At 44.3% G+C, this 23,331-nt stretch overlaps 1 protein-coding gene across 1 annotated transcript in view; it reads left to right on the top strand.

Annotated features, from left to right (window-relative positions):
* Nucleotides 1–21,438, top strand: part of PCTP (phosphatidylcholine transfer protein) — a 35,281-nt gene extending 13,843 nt beyond the window's left edge. The window contains exons 3-6 of the mRNA XM_030208373.1: nucleotides 5,879–5,958; nucleotides 10,034–10,205; nucleotides 13,666–13,733; nucleotides 18,724–21,438. Of these exons, the coding sequence (XP_030064233.1) occupies nucleotides 5,879–5,958; nucleotides 10,034–10,205; nucleotides 13,666–13,733; nucleotides 18,724–18,783 (380 nt within the window). The 3' untranslated portion in view covers nucleotides 18,784–21,438. The remainder of the gene's footprint in view (nucleotides 1–5,878; nucleotides 5,959–10,033; nucleotides 10,206–13,665; nucleotides 13,734–18,723) is intronic.
* The last annotated feature ends 1,893 nt before the right edge of the window (nucleotides 21,439–23,331 follow it).

The following is a 23,331-nucleotide window of genomic DNA, read 5'->3' on the forward strand; positions in this document are numbered from 1 at the left end:
ATGTAATAAAAGTGAGCCAAGTATAGGACAATCAAGCCATTGTGACATCACTAATGAGGTTGGCTCTTAGGCACTGGTGGAATGAGGCATTATGACATCACAATATCGGCTCTGGTTACCAGAGACTGAAAATCTTCACACCAAGGGGAGAAGTTATCAACGCATTACAATGTGTTATTTTACAACTAACTCGTACTTTTATTTTTTTTAGCACATGTTCCATTTTATGCAATGAGACCTAGTTACTAATAAGTGGGGTTAACAGTAAAATAACCCTCTTTACTGTAGCCTATATTGAAACTTCCCTCCTAAGGCTAGGCCAGGCCAAATTTTTTCATGTGCAGTTTTACATACAGAAGAGGGCTTTTAAAAACTGTCCATATACCTGTTTATAAGTATGGGCATGGAAAAGATTGTGCACTGGGTGTCGGCATTCCCAGGACCATAGTTTGAGGGAGTTACAATGTGCGTGTTTATATTGTAAAATATGAGAACGTATTGAGCAGATGTAAATTTGTGCATGGGCATTTGTACACTATTGGCACTTTTTTTTTAATAAAGAGAAAAGAGAGACAAATTTAAACATTTACCTGAGGTCTTTTTCCAAGGCGAGTTACATTCAGGTACAGTAAGTATATGGGAGTCTGATATCTTTATAAAATAGGCTTAAAATAGGTGTCTTTTTGAACTTTTCACATAGGCATCGTTTATAAAATTTCCCTCATAATGGGAAAACCTTTTAATAGAATTGGCTTTCCAGGTAGTCGCTGTGATAAAAGATAGGGTCTCTCTGTCCATCAGTACTTTGTTGTCATCACTACTACTACTACTACTTAACATTTCTAGAGCGCTACTAGGGTTACGCAGCACTGTACAGATTAACATAAATTGACATAAAGGACAGTCCCTGCTCCAAAGGAGCTTACAATCTAAAGGGCGAAATGTCAAGTAGGGGCAGTCCAGGTTTCCTGAATAGAGGTATGATGGTTAGGTGCCGAAGGCGACATTGAAGAGGTGGGTTTTGAGCAAGGCTTTGAAGATGGGCAGGGAGGGGGCCTGGCGTATGGGCTCAGGGAGATTATTCCAGGCATAGGGTGAGGTGAGGCAGAAAGGGCGGAGCCTGGAGTTGGCGGTGGTGGAGAAGGGTACTGACAGGAGGGATTTGTCTTGAGAACGGAGGTTACGGGTAGGAATGTAAGGGGAGATGAGGGTAGAGAGGTAGGGAGGGGCCATAGATCGAGTACATTTGTAGGTTAAAAGGAGAAGCTTAAACTGTATGCGGTACCTGATCGGAAGCCAGTGAAGTGACTTGAGGAGAGGGGTGATATGAGTGTACTGGTTCAGGCGGAAGATAAGACGTGCAGCAGAGTTTTGAATGGACTGAAGGGGGGATAGGTGGCAAATTGGGAGGCCAGTGAGGAGTAGGTTGCAGTAGTCAAGGTGAGATGTAATGAGAGAATGGATGAGAGTTCAGGTGGTGTGCTCAGACAGGAAGGGGCGAATTTTGCTGATGTTATAGAGGAAGAAGCGACAGGTCTTGGCTATCTGCTGGATATGCGCAGAGGAGAGGGAGGAGTCAAAGATGACCCCGAGGTTGCGGGCAGATGAGACGGGGACGATGAGGGTGTTATCAACAGAGATAGAGAGTGGAGGGAGAGGAGAAGTGGGTTTGGGAGGGAAGACAATAAGCTCGGTCTTGCTCTTGGCCATGTTCAGTTTCAAGTGGCTGTTGGACATCCAGGTCGCAATGTCAGCTAAGCAGGCCGATACTTTAGCCTGGGTTTCTGCAGTGATGTCTGCATCATCAGAAGACTTATTATTTAAAGTATGCCTCCTAGGACATATGGACTTGAGATCTTTGTCTTGCTTGCATGAAGTTACTCAATGATCTCACCTCAAGGATTAAAAATGGTTTTTGGCACACGTGGTTGCTACATGGCTTAAAAGCCATTCAGAAGTGCTAAATTGAAGTACAGCAGAGAGACAGCAGCGGAAGCCAGTGGGGAGGGCCTGTTCTATCTGGTCCTCTGTTGTTGCCAGGAGCGTAGCCAGACCTCGAGGTGGGATGGGGGTCAGAGCCCAAAGTGAGGGAGCACATTTTGGTCTGCCGCCCCCCCCCCCCCCCAGTGCCGCTGCTGCACATACCTTGGCTGTTGGGGGTCCTCAATCCCCGCCACCTGAAGCACCGCCGCTGCACATGCCTTGGCTGGCGAGGGACCCCGTCAGCAGAAACGCATTTTCCAGCACTCGTCTCCGGCACCACTGCATTTCCTGCCCTGCTGTCTCTTCCGCTCACATCATGCCCGGCATGCTAATTTTAATGAAATTGACCATGTGCGCATGGTCAGTTTCACTAAAAAGAGCGTGCCGGAAGTGAGGGGAAGAGAGAGCAGGGCAGGAAATGCGGCAGCACCGGAGACCAGCGCTGGAAAAAGCGCTTCAACTGGTGAGGGCTGGGGACCCCCACCAGCCAAACCAGGGGAACAGATCCAGTTTGGGGGGGGCTCAGGCCCCCCGTAGCTACACCACTGGTTGCTTCACTGGGACTTGATATACATTGCCTTGCTCACTGGTGCAATCACTGATGGTTGGCAAGGTAAAATGTGGAGGAGTGGCCTAGTGGTTAGGGTGGTGGACTTTGGTCCTGGGGAACTGAGGAACTGAGTTCAATTCCCACTTCAGGCACAGGCAGCTCCTTGTGACTCTGGGCAAGTCACTTAACCCTCCATTGCCCCATGTAAGCCGCGTTGAGCCTGCCATGAGTGGGAAAGCGCAGGGTACAAATGTAACAAAAATAAAATAGATACTATTGGAGATTCTACATGGAATGTTGTTACTATTGGAGATCCTGCATGGAATGTTGCTATTCCACTAGCAACATTCCATGTAGAAGCCTGCGCGGCCACACTGGTGATCTGCAAGGGCCGACTTCTACATGGAATGTTGCTAGTGGAATAGCAACATTCCATGTAGAATCTCCAATAGTAGCAACAGTGGAGGAGTGGCCTAGTGGTTAGGGTGGTGGACTTTGGTCCTGGGGAACTGAGTTCAATTCCCACTTCAGGCACAGGCAGCTCCTTGTGACTCTGGGCAAGTCACTTAACCCTCCATTGCCCCATGTAAGCCATGTTGAGCCTGCCATGAGTGGGAAAGCGCAGGGTACAAATGTAACAAAAATAAAATAGATACTATTGGAGATTCTACATGGAATGTTGCTACTATTGAGATTCTGTTGCTTCTATTGGAGATTCTACGTGGAATGTTGCTACTATTGGAGATTCTACATGGAATGTTGCTATTCCACTAGCAACATTCCATGTAGAAGGCTGCGCAGGCTCCTGTTTCTGTGAGTCTGACGTCCTGCACGTACGTGCAGGACGTCAGACTCACAGAAGCAGAAGCCTGCGCGGCCACATTGGTGATCTGCAAGGGCCGACTTCTACATGGAATGTTGCTAGTGGAATAGCAACATTCCATGTAGAATCTCAAATAGTAGCAACAGTGGAGGAGTGGCCTAGTGGTTAGGGTGGTGGACTTTGGTCCTGGGGAACTGAGTTCAATTCCCACTTCAGGCACAGGCAGCTCCTTGTGACTCTGGGCAAGTCACTTAACCCTCCATTGCCCCATGTAAGCCATGTTGAGCCTGCCATGAGTGGGAAAGCGCAGGGTACAAATGTAACAAAAAATAAATAAATACAGTACACCAGAGGGACAGTGGCAGCAGCAGGGGTCACTAGAAAGGCCTTTTCTAGCTATAGCCCCCCTGGTCTACATTTTTCTGCAAAGATGAGAAAGCAAGGTGTTTGCTTTTGCTGTGAAAATTGTTAGGTCTAGTGACGACTCTTTTAAGAGCACTGTGCTTTAAAGAAAAATGAAACGTGTTGGAAGCCTTCTCATGCACTTAATTTAGTAGAGATATCATGAGAGCAGTTTTCAGAAGCCATTTGTCTTCTGAAAATTGCCCATCCTTTACCCCGATAAAAGGATGTGTGGGGATTAAAACTGTACAGAGCTCTACCTGGGTAAGCAGTAGGTGGTTCCAGGTCATGGCTAGGCAGAGGAGAGAAATAGCACTTCTAGAAGAGTCTATTTACAAATCTATGCTTATTTTCCAAATAAGACACCGGCAGAAAAAAACAGATGTTAATCTTGGCTGGCACCGTTTCCTGGGACAGTTTTCAAAGAGAAACTATTTTTGCATCTTTTTTCTTTGATAGGAATGTGTGTGACCAAAATATTTGTAGGTTGTTTTGGGATTTTTCTGTTCATTTCACCTGTTCATTTTAATAACTGTTTTTGCACTTGGGTTAGAACATTGTAAAATACGCTCCCAGAACCCTTATCCACACCCTTGTCGCCTCTCGCTTGGACTATTGCAATTTACTTCTCACTGGTCTTCCGCTCAGCCACCTCTCTCCTCTCCAGTCTGTCCAAAATTCTGCGGCACAACTTATTTTCCGACAGAATCGTTATACCCACACTAGCCCACTCCTCAAGTCACTTCACTGGCTCCCTGTCCACTTCTGCATACAGTTTAAACTTCTCTTACTGACCTTTAAATGCATCCACTCTGCAGCCCCCCATTACCTCTCCACTCTCATCTCTCCCTACATTCCTCCCCGTGACCTCCGCTCACTGGACAAATCTCTCTTGTCGTCTCCCTTCTCCTCCAGTGCTAACTCCAGGCTTTGCTCCTTTTCTCTCGCGGCACCTTATGCCTGGAATAGACTTCCCGGACCTATACGTCTAGCTCCATCTCTACCTGTTTTCAAATCTATGCTGAAAACCCACCTTTTCACTGCTGCTTTTAACTCCTAGCTACTACTCAATTGCCCTCCCCTTGTCCCTTCCTTCCTTCTCACCCATTACTCTTCATCCCCCGTATCTGTCTTGTCTGTCTGTATTATTTAGATTGTAAGCTCTTTTGAGCAGGGACTGTCTCTTTGTGTCAGATGTTCAGCTCTGCGTGCGTCTGGTAGCGCTAAACAAATGCTAATAATAATAAATAAAATCATAAATTGATTGTACATATGTTCATTTGTAGGTTTATGCAGGTACAAGCGATTTGGGGTTCACAAACTGAATGTGCGCTAAACAATGCCCATCTTTACCCTTTGAAAACCGTAGCAGCCCACATGTTGAAATAGTTGTGGATTTTTCAGCTATATAAGCACTTTTCAAAATTCCTGGTACATAAATAGAGTGAAGTCACAAAAGCTAAAGCTTATGGCATTCTACGATGCGTACATGTTTTCTACATACTTTTTGGGGAGCATTATTTAATTCTGATTGAAAATCATTTGCCTATTTGCCACTCAAAGGGCCCCATTTACTAAGCCACGCTAGAGGTGCGTTAGTGCTTTTAGCACGCGCTGTGTAGGCGCCCACAATATTCCTATGGGCGCCTACACAGTTAGCGCACTAATTTTGTGCACGCGTTAAAAACGCGAGCGCACCTTAGTAAACAGAGCCCAAAATGTGTAAAATTAAAAAATAACAAAACTGAGTTTTATTGGTAGTAAGACCAAACCTGCTTAGACCAAACCTGCTTCTCTTTGCTTCACAGAAAATCATTCTTAAATTGTGTCTCTAGGCAGCTGAGGTAAGAAAATTGAGCCTGCAGAGACCTCTGGTGGGAAATGTACAGATATAGCGAGAACACGGCAACTAATCCTGAAAAATAACATATTGCTTCTTTCCTGGGCCATGATAGTTTGGTCTCGATTTCTGCAGACACAAAAATAGGAACAACTTGGTCTGGTTTCCTGGAGATGGCAGCCTGAAACAGACTTCTCCCACCAAAGATGCATTTCAGCTGCATATTAGTACACTTTTGACTTGAGACCTTGTGTTGTTTTTTTTTTTGTGTGTGTTTTAGAGCTTTATGAGAAAGAATATGAGAAAGGAAAAGTTATCTACTGGGAAGTGAAGTATCCGTTCCCCCTCTCAAACCGGGATGTATCCTTTTATGTAACCTGTAGAGCATTGGCAGGATCGATCAAGAGAGTGATGAGCTTGTGTTCGATTCCCACTGCAGCTCCTTGCGACTCTGAGTAAGTCACTTAACCCTCCATTGCACCAGGTACAAATAAGTACCTTTATATACCATGTAAACCGCTTTGACAGGCAGATGATCAAAAGCAAACGCCGGCGCTAGAGGCTGTTAGCGCCATACTAGCGCCGGCGTTTGCTACGGCCCCATGATCAGAGCCCTCGAGTGCGTGAAACAACGCGCTCGAGGGCTCTTAGTGCAAGTAGCATGCAAATGCATGCTAAACAGCGCTTGACGCATTCGTCCCCAATGATCAACGACCAGCGTGCCAAAGATTGGGTCGCTGGCGTTAGGGTTTGCAGATCATTGGGGAGGAATGGTGAGCCTTGTCCAGCATGCATTTGCATGCTGGCAGGCCCCCATTCCCCCCTACAACAAACCTGCCAGCGAGGGCAGTTGAGGACGTCCAAAATTTGGATGTTTCTGCAATGGGCAGTTAAGGACATCCAAAATTGGATGTATAAATTGGATGTTTCTATGAGAAAGACGTTTCTCATAGAAACATCCAATTTTGGACGTCCTTAACTGCCCATTGCAGAAACGTCCAAAATTTGGACATCCTCAACTGCCCCGTCGCTATATCTCGGACACCTCCTTGAAGTTTGGCCATCCCTGCAACAGGGCAGTTGAGGACGTCCAAATTTTGGACGTTTCTGCAATGGGCAATTAAGGACGTCCAAAATTGGATGTATAAATTGAATGTTTCTATGAGAAAGACGTTTCTCATAGAAACATCCAATTTTGGACGTCCTTAACTGCCCATTGCAGAAACGTCCAAAATTTGGATGTCCTCAACTGCCCCGTCACAGAAACGTCGAAATTTTGGACGTCCTCAACTGCCCCGTCGCTATACCTCGGACACCTCCTTGAAGTTTGGCTGTCCCTGCAACAGGGCAGTTGAGGACGTCCAAAATTTGGATGTTTCTGCAATGGGCAGTTAAGGACATCCAAAATTGGATGTATAAATTGGATGTTTCTATGAGAAAGACGTTTCTCATAGAAACATCCAATTTTGGACGTCCTTAACTGCCCATTGCAGAAACGTCCAAAATTTGGACATCCTCAACTGCCCCGTCGCTATATCTCGGACACCTCCTTGAAGTTTGGCCATCCCTGCAACAGGGCAGTTGAGGACGTCCAAATTTTGGACGTTTCTGCAATGGGCAATTAAGGACATCCAAAATTGGATGTATAAATTGAATGTTTCTATGAGAAAGACGTTTCTCATAGAAACATCCAATTTTGGACGTCCTTAACTGCCCATTGCAGAAACGTCCAAAATTTGGATGTCCTCAACTGCCCCGTCACAGAAACGTCGAAATTTTGGACGTCCTCAACTGCCCCGTCGCTATACCTCGGACACCTCCTTGAAGTTTGGCCGTCCCTGCAACAGGGCAGTTGAGGACGTCCATCTTCCGATTTAAAGATGGGCGTCCTTCTCTTTTCATTGGTCTCCAGCCCAGACCTGTCAAACAAGTGTGGGAGGATTGTGCTGAGCGCATGCTCAGGCACAATTCTCCTGCACTTCTACCCCATGATCAGAGATAATTGCGCTGCTTAAATTTGCATGCATTATCTCTGATCATAGGTCTAATAGCGCCCTGCGCTGTTCCAGCGCTATTTTAGAGCGCTGTTTGAAACAGTGCGGGGCTTTTGATCATCTGCCTGTGAATGTAGTTGCAAAAAACCACAGAAAGGCGGTATATCAAGTCCCTTCCCCCCCCCCCCCCCCCCCCCTTCATCTGGATAAAAAGGTGGGAATGACCAGGGTGATGAGACAGGAAATACTGTTCAAATCTTTACTGCAGGCATCCACAAGGAGTGACACAATCAGAATTTTAGATAACCATTCACTGATGCAAGAACTCCTCCGCACGGTCCGTGTTTCGGCATTCACCTTCATCAGGAGTACAGACAAACAACTCAAGCCAGCAAATAGCCATGGGTGAATCAAACACAGGGTCTAAGAATTGTAATGCCGAGCGATGCCAAATATAGCAGGGTTGTCTAAAATCCTGAATGTGTCGTTGCTTGTGGATGCCTGCAATAAAGATTTGAACAGTATTTCCTGTCTCATCGCCCTGGTCGTTCACACTCTTTTGTTTTGGTCTTGGTGACTTTGTGGGCCTGCTTGTCTTTTCCTTTGTTGGACTTGTGTTCATTTGGCCATATGTTAAGCCAGTACTTCTCAATTTAGTCTTCGGGGCACACCTAGCCCATTGGCAGTGTTGCCAGATGGAAAAAATTGTTCACGCCCAAAACCGCACAAAGTCAATTTGCATATGAATGACACCATTAATAAATATTAATGAGACCATTTGCATACAAATTACATCATTAAGCCCGCCTCCACTGGCCACAGCCGCGGGAAAACTGAGCCAACCCACGGCCGATGGCCGTGGGAAAAAAATGCAGTGGGCGAAAAAACCTCCGGCAGGGCAAGAAAAAGCTGCCCAAAATCCCGCAACCCGCACGCGGCGTGAAAAAGCCGCAGCGGGTCGTGGAAAGGAGCACAATTGGGCGGGAAACCCGCAGCCCTGGCAACACTGGGTTTCAGGATATCCACATTGAATATGAGATACATTTGTATGCACTGCCTCCTTGGGATATTTATTTATTTATTTATTATATTTGTATCCCGCACTTTCCCACTAAAAGCAGGCTCAATGCGGCTTACATAGTAATAGGTAACACAGAATTTTGTTATGTAAAGTAGGAAATTAAGTATAACATAATAGAAGGATGGATGGGTAGTAAATGGATGGGTAGGTAGGTAGAGACAGGTGATCGAGAGAGGATAGATTCAGTAAATGGCACTGAAAGATAGGCCAGGAGGAAAACATTTGTGCACAACGCTATTTTGTAAAGAGCGCTCCGGGCTGAGTGTTCTTTATAGACTTGCGCTTAGCACATATTCCGGTGCCCAACTTTGGGTTTGAGAACTTAACATCAACTGAAACCTGGTGTAAATCGTAGTGCGCAACTTGAGCTTGCAGCCCCCAAATTCTGTAACGTTCTTTGAAATGATCCTGATCTTCACAGGCCCCTCCCATAGCCACGCCCCATTTTGAGGCACGCGTGAGAGGTGCAGATCTTTATAGGATCGCGCGCAAACCCAATTAAAAGCAATCGATTGTTAACAGCCAATTATTGATTGTTAATGAATTGTTAACTAATTTATTTGTGCACAGATCTCAGAATTGCGAGCGATTTTGGGTGCCATGTATAGAATCCGGGACATAGAGAGCAAATCTATAACAGGGCACCTCCATTTATTTGCTCCGAGGGTGGGCACCTAGGAACTATTATATAGCATTACAGTAACCTAGTATTGGCACACTTAATATGTAGGTGTCCGCATTTAACCCAGCCTTAGAGTTTCTGTAAGTGTGGAAGCCTAACTCAGGGACGCATGTACTTACAGTATTGTTAAAGTTAGTGGGAGCTCTGTCTAGTTCCCACTCATGCTGTGCCCATGTGCATACCCCTCCCCCAAGAATGCATGCAATGGAAGATAGTCGCGTATTTACAAAATAGCGCTGGGGTGGTATACGGGCAAATGTGGATATTGAGAATCTAAAGGGAAGTGGATGGGACTTGATATACCGCCTTTCTGTGGTTGCAGGTACACAGTATACAGGTACTTTATTTTGTACTTGGGGCAGTGGAGGGTTAAGTGACTTGCCCAGAGTCACAAGAAGCTTCACTGGGAATCAAACCCAGTTCCCCAAGATCAAAGCCCGCTGCACTAACCACTAGCTATTCCTTGAGGGCTTCAAACAGGTATGCTTTTCAGTATTTCCACATTGAATATGCTTGATAAATTTGCATGCATTGCCACTGTTGTAGGCCGTTCTGTCTCAGGCATATCTAGCATGAAAATTCTGAAAACAATACCCATCTGTGGAACTTGCTATGGAGACCTCAGCTTTGATGATCAGAGCAAGGGAGCCATTGTACTTTCCTTAGCTACAACTTCAGTATGTGTGTGTCCGGGAGTGTCGAGACCTGGATGTTGCTGGGCAGAAGGTCTGGGTGATTCTCGCCAAAAGTTTTGCCATTCCTCAGTGTCCAGAGAAGCCTGGTATTATCCGGGTGGGCAGCTATAAACAAAGCGTAGCAATCAAGAGTGATGGCAAAAATGGATCCAAGGGTAAGAGAAGCATAAGAACATAAGAATAGCCATACTGGTTCAAACCAATGGTCTAGCCCAGTATCCTGCTTCGAACAGTGGCCAATCCAGGTCACAAGTACCTGTCAAAAACACAATTAGTAGCAACATTCCATTTAGAACCCCAAAGAGTAGCAAGATTCCATTCAGAATCCCAAATAGTAGCAACATTCCATGAAGCTGTGGCTTCCCCCATGTCCATTTTAATAACAGACTATGGACCTTTTCTTCAGGAACTTGTCCAAACTATAGTGTAGTAAATTTAAAACAAATAGGAGAAAATTTTTCTTCACCCAACGCATAATTAAACTCTGGAATTCGTTGCCGAAGAATGTAGTGAAGGCAATTAGCTTGGCAGAGTTTAAGAAGGGGTTGGATGGTTTCCTAAAGGACAAGTCCATAGACCGCTACTAAATGGACTTGGGAAAAATCCACAATTTCGGGAATAACATGTATAAAATGTTTGTACGTTTGGGTAGCTTGCCAGGTGCCCTTGACCTGGATTGGCCGCTGTCGGGGACAGGATGCTGGGCTCAATGGACCTTTGGTTTTTTTCCAGTATGGTATGTACTTATGTAAACCTTTTTTAAACCCAGATGCGCTAATCGCTGTCACCACATCCTCCTGCAATGAGTTCCAGAGCTTAGCTATTTCCTCCTATTTGTTTTAAAAGAATTTCCATGTAATTTCGTTGACTGTATATTCCATGTCAAGAAGGAACGGTTGAAGTAATGTAGCATTTGAATGTGATTTTACATTCTTTTATGGATTCAGAGTGTTTGCATATTTGCTATGACCTGTGGGAAATATTCCACAAATTTCCACCCAAGGTCCATATTTTCCATTCTCTGTCTGATATGAATTAAGTGGTGCTACTTGTAATATTTGGTAAAACATAGTGGATTCTAGCATCGTCCCGTACTCAGGACATCCGAATCCAGCAGGATAACTGCCTTGGGTGAGTCTCTTCATAAAGGTGGTTGATAGCCCATCAATCAATAAAGTAATAAATCAATAAAATAAAAATAAAAATGGCATTCCTTGGAAGTCTGGTTAAAGATATTTGGATGTGCTAGCCATTACTGATTTAAACAAAGTTAAGAGGCCCTTTTACTAAGCCACGTGGAGGGGCATAATCGAACGTCACCAGCGAAATAGATCGCCGGCGATCTATTTTGGTGGCGGCACAACAGCTGGCCAGAACCGTATTTTCGAAAAAGATGGCCGGCCATCTTTATTTTCCATAATATGGTTTAGCCTGGCCAAATGCCAGAGTTCGCTGGGTTTGAGATGGCCGGTTTTGTTTTTCAGAGATAATGGAAAAAATGCCGGCGATCTCAAACCCGGCAAAATCTAAGGCATTTGGTCGTGGGAGGAGCCAGCATTTGTAGTGCACTGGTCCCACTGACATGCCAGGACAGCAACCGGGCATCCTAGGGGGCACTTCTAAAAATGTAAAAAAAATATACAAATACCTCCCAGGTGCATAGCTCCCTTACCTTGGGTGCTGAGCCCCCCAAATCCCCCCGCCCCAAAACCCACTCCCCACAACTTTACACCACTACCATAGTCCTTATGGGTGAAGGGGGGCACCTACTTGTGGGTACAGTGGGTTTTGGGGGGGGTTTGGAGGGCTCAACACTTAGCACCACAAGTGTAACAGGTAGGGGGGGGGAGGGATGGACCTGGGTCTGCCTGCCTGAAGTGCACTGCACCCATTAAAAACTGCTCCAGGGACTTGCATACTGCTGTCAGGGAGCTGGGAATGACATTTAAGGCTGGCATACAGGCTGGCAAAAAAGGTTTTTATTTTTATTTTTTTTAGTGTGGGAGGGGGTTGGTGACCACTCAGGGAGTATGGGGAGGTCATCCCCCATTCCATCCGGTGGTCATCTGGTCAGTTGGGGCACCTTTTTGAGGCTTGGTCATGAAAATAAAAGGACCAAGTAAACCCGGCGAAATACTGATTAACGTCACTTTTTTTTCCATTATCTGCGAAAGCCGGTCATGTGGTAGCCACGCCCATGCCTGCCCATGTCCCGCCTTCGCTACGCCGCTGACACGCCCCCTTGAATTTTCACCGGCTCGGCAATGGGAAAGCGGCGATGGTGTCAAAAAAGCCGCTTTCGATTATACCGATTTCGCCGCTTTTGAGAGATCGCTGGCCATCTCCCGATTTATGTCGGAAGATGCCCGGCGATCACTTTCAAAAATAAGCCTGATAGGCGCCTAAGCGTGCCCAATGCGTGCCAAATTGGAGTTACCGCCCAGTTACCGCATGGTCCTTGCTGTAATTTCAATTTTGGTGCACGTCTGCTATGCGCGTCTGAAAAATATTATTTTTTATTTTCTGGCACGTGGCAGCTGCGTGCGTCAAGTGGCATTTGACACGCGTAGACCATTACTTCCCAGTTACTGTGTGAGACCTTACCGCTAGGTCAATTGCTTGCGATAAGGTCTCATAACCAAAATGGACGTGCGGCAATTTTCATTTTGCCACACATCCATTTTTGGCAAAAAAGCACATTTTTTTCTAGGTGCGCTAAAAAATAATTCTGCCCGTGCCCAAAACACGCGTCTACACTACCGCAGGACATTTTTCAGCATACCTTAGTAAAAGGACCCCTTAATATCTGCGCACATTGCACCAACAGCTTCTGTTGGTGCAGTGTGTGTTTAAAAGATGTTATTAATTGTCCGGTGTACTTATTTTATTTATTTATTTATTTGTGACATTTATATCCCACATTAGCCCAAACAAGTATGAGTTCAATGTGGCTTACAATGAATAATGCATAAGAAAGTAATTTGTTATAAGAATCCAATTTTACAATACAGTGTCATAAACATACTAGGATATCTATGGATGTTTACGTTTATACTGTGAATTACCTACTGATCAGGTGGGTACAAGGCATTTATAAGATTAGTAAAGTGACTTGAAGAGCATCTCGGTGCTGAAGTCTGTGACTGCTGTCCTGAAACATTTCGGCTATTCTCAGTTTGAAACATACTGTATGTAAATTACAGGCCACTTGATTTCATCTGCTTCATTGAAAGGGGCAAGTAGGGCCCTTGCAAGAGTATTAGCAGCCCTTAGCTTGGTGACCTCTTTAATTAACTTCCAAACTCCTAGGCACTCCCCTGAGATTTTGAGAAACCCAATCCCAGTGCCATCCCTCCCTGAACAATCTTGTAAAAATGCATAATTGGACATCAGATGTTTAAATATTAACCTTTATTTTGTATATACATAATGAGGGCCATTCCCAAAAGCCATTTACCTGGACCAGTGGAGTATTTGCAAACTCCCTGTGAATAGAAGAGCAGGCTGACGTTCATTAAAGTTTTTTTTTTGCGGCTGTCAGGACTATTGTTTTACTTTGACTGCAGCTGTTTTGTGTCACCTCCTCTCATTTTCTTCTTTCTTTTCTTTTACAAGTCTTCATGTACTACTTTGATAATCCAGGTGGGATGATCCCCTCGTGGCTTATTAATTGGGCAGCCAAGGTAAGAAGACAGAAAGCATTTCCAGTCAAACTTACTATTCCCGGAGGCTCTTTGTGAATCTTGAACAGCTCTTATAGTGGCTGAAGGACACAAGCAGGGCTGACCTCTTAAGGACAACGCTGCACACGTCCATCTTTTCAGGACGGCCTGTCGCTCCATGTCAAATGGCTCAAGCAGACCTAGTTTTTGTATTTTTTCCCCATTTTTCTGAGGAAATAGACTATGGAGCAGTTTCACATGAATTCAGAGAAAGCCCAAGTATGGGGAAAGGGGGTAGGAGTTTGTTCCTGCTTAGTATGTGTGGGGAGCTGATTTTAAATCAGCCCCAAGAGAATACAAATGCTGACACACAAATTTTTGCCCTCTCTGGTTGGCATACATGCATGCTTGTACTGTGTGTGTGTGTGTGTGTGTGTGTATTTTATAATGTTTAAAATGGATGTTATCAGCTTAGCGAAACATGTCAGATGGTTAAGTCCCCGACCCGACAATCTCTATTATTCAGATGAATACTACTACTACTACTTATCATTTCTATAGCACTACTAGACATACACAGCGCTGTACACTTGAACATGAAGAGACAGTCCCTGCTCGACAGAGCTTACAATCTAATTATATTGGAAATACTTTAAGGGGGCATGCGATGAAGCTACAAAGTAGTAAATTTAAAACAAATCAGAGAAAATATTTCTTCACTCAACGTGTAATTAAACTCTGGAATTTGTTGCCAGAGAATGTAGTAAAGGCGGTTAGCTTAGCGGGGTTTAAAAAAGGTTTGGACACGTTTCTAAAGGAAAAGTCCATAGACCATTATTAAAATGACTTGGGGAAAATCCACTGCTTATTTCTGGGATAAGCAGCATAAAATGTGTTGAACCTTTTTGGGGATTTTGCCAGGTATTTGTGACCTGGATTGGCCACTGTTGGAAACAGGATGCTGGGCTTGATGGACCTTTGGTCTGTCCCAGTATGGCAATACTTATGTACTTGGGATTCTGAATGGAATCTTGCTACTCTTTGGGGTTCTACATGGAATGTTGCTACTCTGAGATTCTGCATGGAATCTTGTCACGCTTTAGGATTCCAGAATCTTGCTACTCTTTGGGGTTCTACATGGAATGTTGCTACTCTTTGGGGATCTTGCCAGGTATTTGTGACCTGGATTGGCCACTGTTGGAAACAGGATGCTGGGCTTGATGGACCTTTGGTCTGTCCCAGTATGGCAATACTTATGTACTTATAACGTTATTGTGAGTGAATGTATGAAAATAGATCTTTTGGTCAGTGACAAGTGACGTGCTGTAAGTCTTTCGGTACGAACACATGATACTGAAAGCCGCGCTACTGAGACCATCTTGATCTAAATGTATTTTATGCTGATGAACACCAGCCTTTCATGATAGCTTATAAAATATGCATGTACATCGCAATTCTGCCTCTGCTCAACCCAGACTATGCCTGTGCACAGTTTATGAAACAGTAGGGCTCACTCTTTCCGTTCACCTGCCTTTTAGGCATTTCTGCAGTCATTCAGTGGTATAAGAACCATTTTCTTCTTGTAAAACAAGTTTCATACATGGAAAAAGCTTCATCAAAGGCCTCCGCAAACAATGCATTAAAACTAGGACAGACTCTGGGGGGAGGGGTCTTTTATGTAGATGTGCTGATGTTTTTAGCGTGTTAGCACATAAACACTGCCATACCGGGAAAAGACCAAGGGTCCATCAAGCCCAGCATCCTGTCTCCGACAGCGGCCAATCCAGGCCCCAAGAACCCGGCAAAAAAAAAAAAATAATAATTTTTTCCCTTCCCCTCCTTTTTTTTTTTTTTAAATAATGCTCAATGGACTTTTCCTTCAGGAATCTGTCCAAACCCCCCCCTTAAACTCCGTAAGGCCAGCTGCTGTCACTACGTTCTCCGGCAACGAGTTCCAGAGTCGAACTACACGCTGAGTAAAGAAAAACTTTCTCCTATTTTTCTTTACTCAGCGCCCATAGGAATACGTTAGCGTCTTTAGCATTTAGTGTGCCCCTATTTGTAACACGTTCTAAAAATGCCAGCGTGCCTATGTAAAAGGCCCCCTCAGTGTATCTCAGTTTGACATGGAACCATATCCTTACCCACTCTCCACGTTACTTTATCTCCCCCCAGTTTACTACTTCACAGTAATGCCAACAATGGACTATCAGAATCGTATAATTACTATGTATCCGTTTATCTCTGTTAATTGTATCCACACTGACTCTCACCAAAACCAGAAAAACATTCGCCCACTACTCATATTATTCTTCATTAGCTTCTTTGTTAAAGAGCACCCTCAGATATTCCCACTATAAATACCACACAGTATATTTCTGTGGCTTAGTGGTGTAGCACAGAGCCGTAGCGAGGGGAGCTGACACCCGGGGCGGGTCGCCGCTGCGCACACGGCGCACCCTCACGCTGGAGCGCACCCCCCCGGAGCGCATACCTGCGGCGAGAGACGGGCAGGAGGGCCGATCCACCCCGACTGCACATTGCTGGGGTGTATCGGCTCCGCGCTGGTTCACTGCTCTCTCTGTAGGAAGTAACCTGCTCCGGGGCAGAGAGGGCAGTGCACCAGCGCGGAGCCGACACCCCCCAGCAGCGTGCACCCGGGGCAGACCGCCCCCCCGCCCCCCCGCCCCCCCTTCCTACGCCACTGGTGTAGCATTAGAATTAGTGGTCAGCATTAGCGCATGGCAGCCACTATGTGGCTTAGTAAAGAGGGAGGTATATGTTTTATACATTTCAGATTATTAATGTATTAATCACTTGTTTTATCTAAAGGTATAGGGTAGCTAAATGTAGACATAATTTAAACAGATAATTTAGGTGTTGTAAGTGATGCATTTGGGGCTTAGCTGAATACTACCCTCTGTGAATGTAATTTATTGGACAAAGCCATTCTGTGCTGGCTACATCTTTAATCCTAAAACATGATGCTTGCTGATTTTCTTTTCAAAGCTGTCGGATGTCAGGGAAAGCAGAATTAGATTAACTGAACTTGTTCATTCTTTGATAACAGAGTAGAAAGAGAAGATGTTAACACTTGCCAGAAATAAAATGTTAATATCAAAATACATAGAATAGTAATGATACGTCAATTTTCACCCAGCTACTTATGGAAAATTAAGATAAGGGAGAACATTGAAGTGGCTTTTTTATTCTTTCCAACCCAGTGGAAGTTGGAAATAATTATGCAACAGAAGCCAAAAATGTCTGTTCGTTTGTTTCTCTGTCTGGGGACAAAATAACTCTCCAAAAATGTACCAGAATGGGATGAAATTTGGTACATTGGAAAAACCAGTAAAAAGACACATCAATTTCAGAAATGGGCAAAATTGGACCAGGAGTTCCAGTGAAATAAGCCTCCCCCCCCCCCCCAAAAAAAAAAAAAAAAAGCATTTCTATGGGAGCAGGTCTGAGGGCAAGATAACTCTGAAAGTCTAATGGAATGGGATGAAACTTGCCATGTGGTAAAATGACAATTTGAGTTCATAAATAAGCTAAATTGGGTTGAGGGTTCTAGAGAAATATGCCCTCCCCCGCAAAATTGCCCAGTGCATTTCTATGGGAGAAGAGGTTCCAGCTTCTGTAGCACAGAAACTTACACACAGTGTAACACAGTTATTAGGAAGTTCCTCCTTTTGAATTGCCTTTCCCTGTTCTGTACTCTCCCAACACCCCAAACTGTACCACCTCCAAAAATACTGCTCAGCCCTTTGACACTACTGTTCATGACTCCCTTGTCCCCTGCAAACTGCCCCACCTTAAAAACTGACCTGACTCACCTTAAGTTGCCCCAGTTCCAAAACCTAGCTCCACAACTGCCCCACCATCTCACAAATTACTGCAATCCCCAAAATCTACCACCACAGCTTCCCCACTACCCTGCAAGCTGCCTTACCCCCCTAAATTACCTCTCTGTCCTGATGCCCCAATCCCTCTCAAACTGCCTCCACTCACAATAATTACTCCTTTCAACCTTGCAAATTGCCCTACCTCAAAAATACCCTTCTCCAGTTGCCCCACCACCACACAAACTGTCCAAACTGGAGTGGAGGAGTAGTCTAGTGGTTAGTGCAGTGGACTTTGATTCTGGGGAACTGAGTTCGATTCCCACTGCAGCTCCTTGTGACTCTGGGCAAGTCACTTAACCCTCTATTGCCCCTGGTACAAAATAAGTACCTGAATATATGTAAACCGCTTTGAATGTAGTTGCAAAAACCTCAGAAAGACGGTATATCAAGTCCCATTTCCCTTTCCCTATTTGAGATTCTACATGGAATGTTGCTACTATTTGAGATTCTACATGGAATATTGCTATTCCACTAACAGCATTCCATGTAGAAGCCTAAGCCTGCCCTTGCAGTTCAGCAGTGCGGCCGGCCGCGCAGGCTTCTGTTTCTGTGAGTCTGATGTCCTGCACGTATGTGCAGGACGTCAGACTCACAGAAACAGAAGCCTGTGCGGCCGCATTGCTGATCTGCAAGGGCAGGCTTCTACATGGAATGTTGCTGGTGGAGGAGTAGCCTAGTTGTTAGTGCAGTGGACTTTGATCCTGGGGAACTGAGTTCAATTCCCACTTTAGCTCCTTGTGACTCTGGGCAAGTCACTTGACCCTCCATTGCCCCTGGTACAAAATAAGTACCTGAATATATGTAAAGCGCTTGAATGTAGTTGCAAAAACCTCAGAAAGGCAGTATATCAAGTCCCATTTCCCCTTTCCCTTTCCAACCTCAAAAACTATCCCCCATAAACTGTATCACCACCCCAGCTACAACAGATGCAGTGCACACACAGAAATGATACGCACACATTGGAAAGAATGATGCATGAGACCTCAAGGACTTTGTACAGCATTTGAATCTTCTTTAATGGGGCAGTTTCTAAAATACTATAAAAATTGCTCTGTAAATGATTCCATGGCCATAAAACTTTGTTTGTCCTTTTTGTTTTCTCTTAGAGTGGTGTGCCCTCTTTCTTACAAGACATGCAGAAGGCCTGTAAAAAGTACCCTCAGTAGAGAAAGAAAACAACCAACCAGCTGATCTACCTGTCATCATGGCTGGCCAGGTTCTTGAATCTTCGTTTTCATGCTCTACATTCTCTGTACTTTTCGGAACTTCCAAATGCATGAAGAACACATCCTGTAGATTGCAGATTCTCAGGGTGAACCTTCCCCTCTCTGGTTGGACAAGCTGATGTATCTTCCTCATGGGCTTCTCTTATGGTGAATGTGTACTGCTGAATTGGTGGCTAGGATTGTTCCACTGGCATTGACAAGGAGGGGGGGGGGGGGGCTAAACTTGCTACCTCATTAGCATGTGCTAATGCCATCAATCTACATTATTAGTAAATGGGTCCCATTCCATAAAATAGGACCTGTGGTAAATAATGTGCATTAGTGCATGGTAGAACATATAAACTTGGTATCACACTTTAGTAAATTTATTTCTTAGCGTTCTTAATCACGTCTGCTGTATCCTAAAGGAACATACCTCAGAACTCTCTGTACTATAATGAGCCATATCTGCAAAAAAAGTCTTCCCTTTTTTTTCCAGCAAGGAGTTGATAAGTTTGACTCCCAACAATTATGCAAGTGAACGTTGCTTCTTTGAGACTGATGTACTAAAGTGCAAAGTGATTTCCCAAAAGTGAGCTTAGAATGGAAAGTGCAAAAACTCCAAAATGTCACTATTCTGTGCTTGTGTTTCTGAGTGAAAATCACTTTTGTGGACGTGTCTTTTCAAAAGTGAGCTTCTCAACAGTAAACTTTTTTTTTTGTGTAGAATGCTACAGGGAAAAGGTTATTTAAATTTAGCCTTAATGAGCTGATGCAATGCAAAATGAGGTATTTTGGTCAAAATAGGCATGCAAAAAAGACTTCTAAACTACAGAGAAGTGCCACACTCTGTAATCACTCCACTCAGTTTAGCCCAGCCACTGCCATAATCTATGTCAGTGTTTTTCAATACAAGGCCTGGGGTCCAATGGCGGCCCCTGCAGTCCTCTGAGGCAGTCCCATCATTTTTTCCGGTTTTTTTCCCCTCTGCTACTATTAGCCTCTCTAATCAAGCTCAGAACAGGAAAGGGGACTTAGGTGGGGGAAGAGCCACATGCTTGAAGAACAAGTCATTTTTCAGTAGATAAAGAAAATACATTTGGAAATTCTCACCTCCTTGAGGAGATACCCCCAATGAAGAGTTTGAAAGTGGGGATGGATGTCGTTGACCCACGTTGGTCAACAACGTCACGGCCCTGCATGGGAAGATATTTGGAGGCTCTCTTTCAGCTCATTTGGATCCAAAGTGGCTCCAATTTAAAAATTAATGAAGACCACTGGTCTATATGATGATTCTCATCAGTAGAGGAGAACCAGGGGTGGTAAGCAGGCTGGGTCTACTGACAAGTTCCTCATGGAGAGGACGATAGGGTGGGGTCTTCCACCTCTAGCAACCATGTTTTCTTTAGCTTGAGCCTTCTGATGCTGGTGGCTGCCAGATCTTTGCTGCTTGAGGAGAGACCCAGAAAGCAGAGGAACCCTAATGGAGACACAAGAGCTGAGCACTCACTGACACAGAGCAAGGCAGAGCAAAGCTCACATCCAGCAGGGAATGGAGCAGAATCAAGAAGCATTCAACAATAAATAGGATCTGGTGAGAAGCAGGAGGCTGGGCACAAGATGACACCAAGCAGTGCAGACCAAGCTCTACTAAGGAAACCAAGCAGTGGCTAAGTTTATATAGGTATCCAGGCAGGAACTAGATGGCTTCTTGCAGAAAACAGCAACCATGGCGAACCTCCCAGGTTAATCACACACTGACACCAACTGGAAAGAGATCGTAAGTTTACCCCTGCAACACTTTCCCATAAGCTGATCCCCCTGCAGGCTGGTGGTTTAGCTTCACAATCTAATCAGAACTTAAAAATGCCCGTATAATGCAAGAGCATCAGAAATAGAAGGGCTTCAGTGTGATCTGTAATTAGTCTCTCCAAATCACTATGATATTGACTTAAGATTTATATTGTGACACATGATTTATTCTCTATAACTACTACACTAGTTTTAGAAAAAAAATGTGTTGCGAGTGAACATGGAGCATCTCTGATGTTATTTCCTTCTTCTAAATTCATTTCTTAAAACAATTTTATAATGAGATTCACAAAACCATGAAACAAAATTACTTTTCTGTGTCATGAAATCTCATGTGACTGTAAAATAGTCCAATAAGCTTCTCCTCCATTGGCTCCTCACTGCGCAGCATTATAGTAAGCCTGCCTCCAGCCAGTGTTTCGGCAGATGCCTGTTTTAAGGGATGTAAACAAAAGATGAAACAAAGTTATAGTCATTAATGGAGTGGCATTATAAAAATTGCCTGTTCCTTACTCTTTCCCGTATATTTTCTGAGTAAGAGTGAACATGTGAGACAACTCTCTCTAATGTAAAGAAATGGCAATCAGCAAGCATGATGTTAAGAATGATAATCTGACTGGTATTACTTTCCTGAAAATGTAATGGAAAGACAAACAGCCTATAAAGTTCACTTCATCATTCCGTCCTCTCAGGTCTATGGCGCTTTTAAGTTGTCATGTAGTGAGCGCAACTTAGAGAATTTTGGGGTCATTTTACTAAGATATGCTGAAAATTGGCTTGTGGTAGTGTAGATGCGGGTTTTGGGCGCGGGCCGATTAATTTTTCAGCGCGCCTGTAAAAAAAGTCTCGGTAACCGGGCGGTAATGACTTACGCGTGTCAAATGCCACTTGACGCGCGTCCAATAATAAAAACTATTTTTCAGTCGCACGTATCGTATGCGCACCAAAAATGAAATTATCGCAAGAGCCGCGCAGTAACTGGGTGGTAACTCCATTTTGCCACGCGTTGGGCGCTCGTAGAGGCTTACACAGCTTAGTAAAAGGGCCCCTTTATAAGGTGTGTGCATAGGTAGGATTTTCTAACTGTTTTACAAGAATTGGGACGAAAAAGGGCAAAATCTCTAGTAACTGCCATTTTTTCACCAAGATTTCCAAGAATCTTATAAAACCTGTTGTCATGTTTCAATAACATCATGTTACAGGACGAGACTTAGGTTGTGGGCAAGAATGATAACGGCAGTCTACTACTACTACTATTTATCATTTATATAGTGGTACAAGGCATATGCAGCGCTGTACACCATACATAAAAAGACAGTCCCTGCTCAAAGAGCTTACAATCTAGATAATCTTATCTATGTTTTAGCACTCCCTCAAAAAAAATTAATGCCCATAATTATTGGCCCTTCCCTTATCTAACTTTTCCAGATATATTTTATTTGATATTAAAAATTTTCCATAAATGTATAGCGCACCCGTCAGAATGAGTAACGCCAGCATTTGTGTAAGAGGTGTCGTTTGAATGTAAATGTCTAAGAACAGCTTTAACAGCACTGGTGCTTTTTTCAACTTGACTTGTGGGTCCTTTTACTAAGGTGCGCTGAAAAATGACTTGCAGTAGTGTAGGCGCCAGTTTTGGGCGCGCGCCGATCCTTTTTTTTTTTTGCCGAAAATGGACGCGCAGCAAAATCAAAATTTCTACGCGTCCGTTTTGGTTCTGAGACCTCACTGCAAGCCATTGACCTAGCAGTAAAGAATCCGGGCGGTAATGACCTACGCACTCCAAATGCCACGGCGTACGTCCGTAACTCGCACCCGAAAATAAAAAATATTTTTCGGACGCGTGCCAAAAATGAAATTATCGCAAGAGGCATGCGGTAGTCAGGCGGTAACTTCATTTTGGCGTGCTTAGACACGCGGCTTAGTAAAAGGGCCCCTCGATGAACAAAAATCAATCATTTTGAAACTGAATAAACTGCTTTATTTCTGAGATAAAGGGACCATTGTGATCTTTCATTCTTTCTTTTGAGCTTCTTTCTCAGTTAGATCCAGTGCAAGGATCTAGCACCACATCTCTCTTCCATCTGTCTTTGTTTGAAACACTGCAGTGATAATCTTCAGTGGAGGCCAAACAACAGGGCTCCTTTAGAACCTACAGCCATGACCTAGAGATGGGAGTAACTAGTGAGGTAATTAAATTCGCAGATGACACAAAATTATTCAGGGTCGTCAAGTCGCAGGAGGAGTGTGAAAGATTACAGGAGGACCTCGTGAGACTGGGGGATTGGGCGTGCAAGTGGCAGATGAAGTTCAATGTTGGACAAGTGCAAAGTGATGCATGTGGGTAAGAGGAACCCGAATTACAGCTATGTCATGCAAGGTTCCGCGTTAGGAGTTACGGACCTAGAAAGGGATCTGGGAGTCATCGTGGATAAGACGTTAAAAACTTCTGCTCAGTGTGCTGCGGCGGCTAAGAAAGCGCACAGAATGTTGAGTATTATTAGGAAAGGGATGGAAAACAAACACGAGGATGTTATAATGCCGTTGTATCGCTCCATGGTGCGACCGCACCTGGAGTATTGTGTCCAATTCTGATCGCCGCATCTCAAAAAAGATATAAAGGAATTAGAAAAGGTGCAGAGAAGGGCGACGAAAATGATAAAGGGAATGGAACGACTTCCCTATGAGGAAAGGCTG

This window comes from Microcaecilia unicolor, chromosome 6 (genome assembly GCF_901765095.1).
Source record: "Microcaecilia unicolor chromosome 6, aMicUni1.1, whole genome shotgun sequence".
NCBI classification, from domain to species: Eukaryota; Metazoa; Chordata; class Amphibia; order Gymnophiona; family Siphonopidae; genus Microcaecilia; species Microcaecilia unicolor.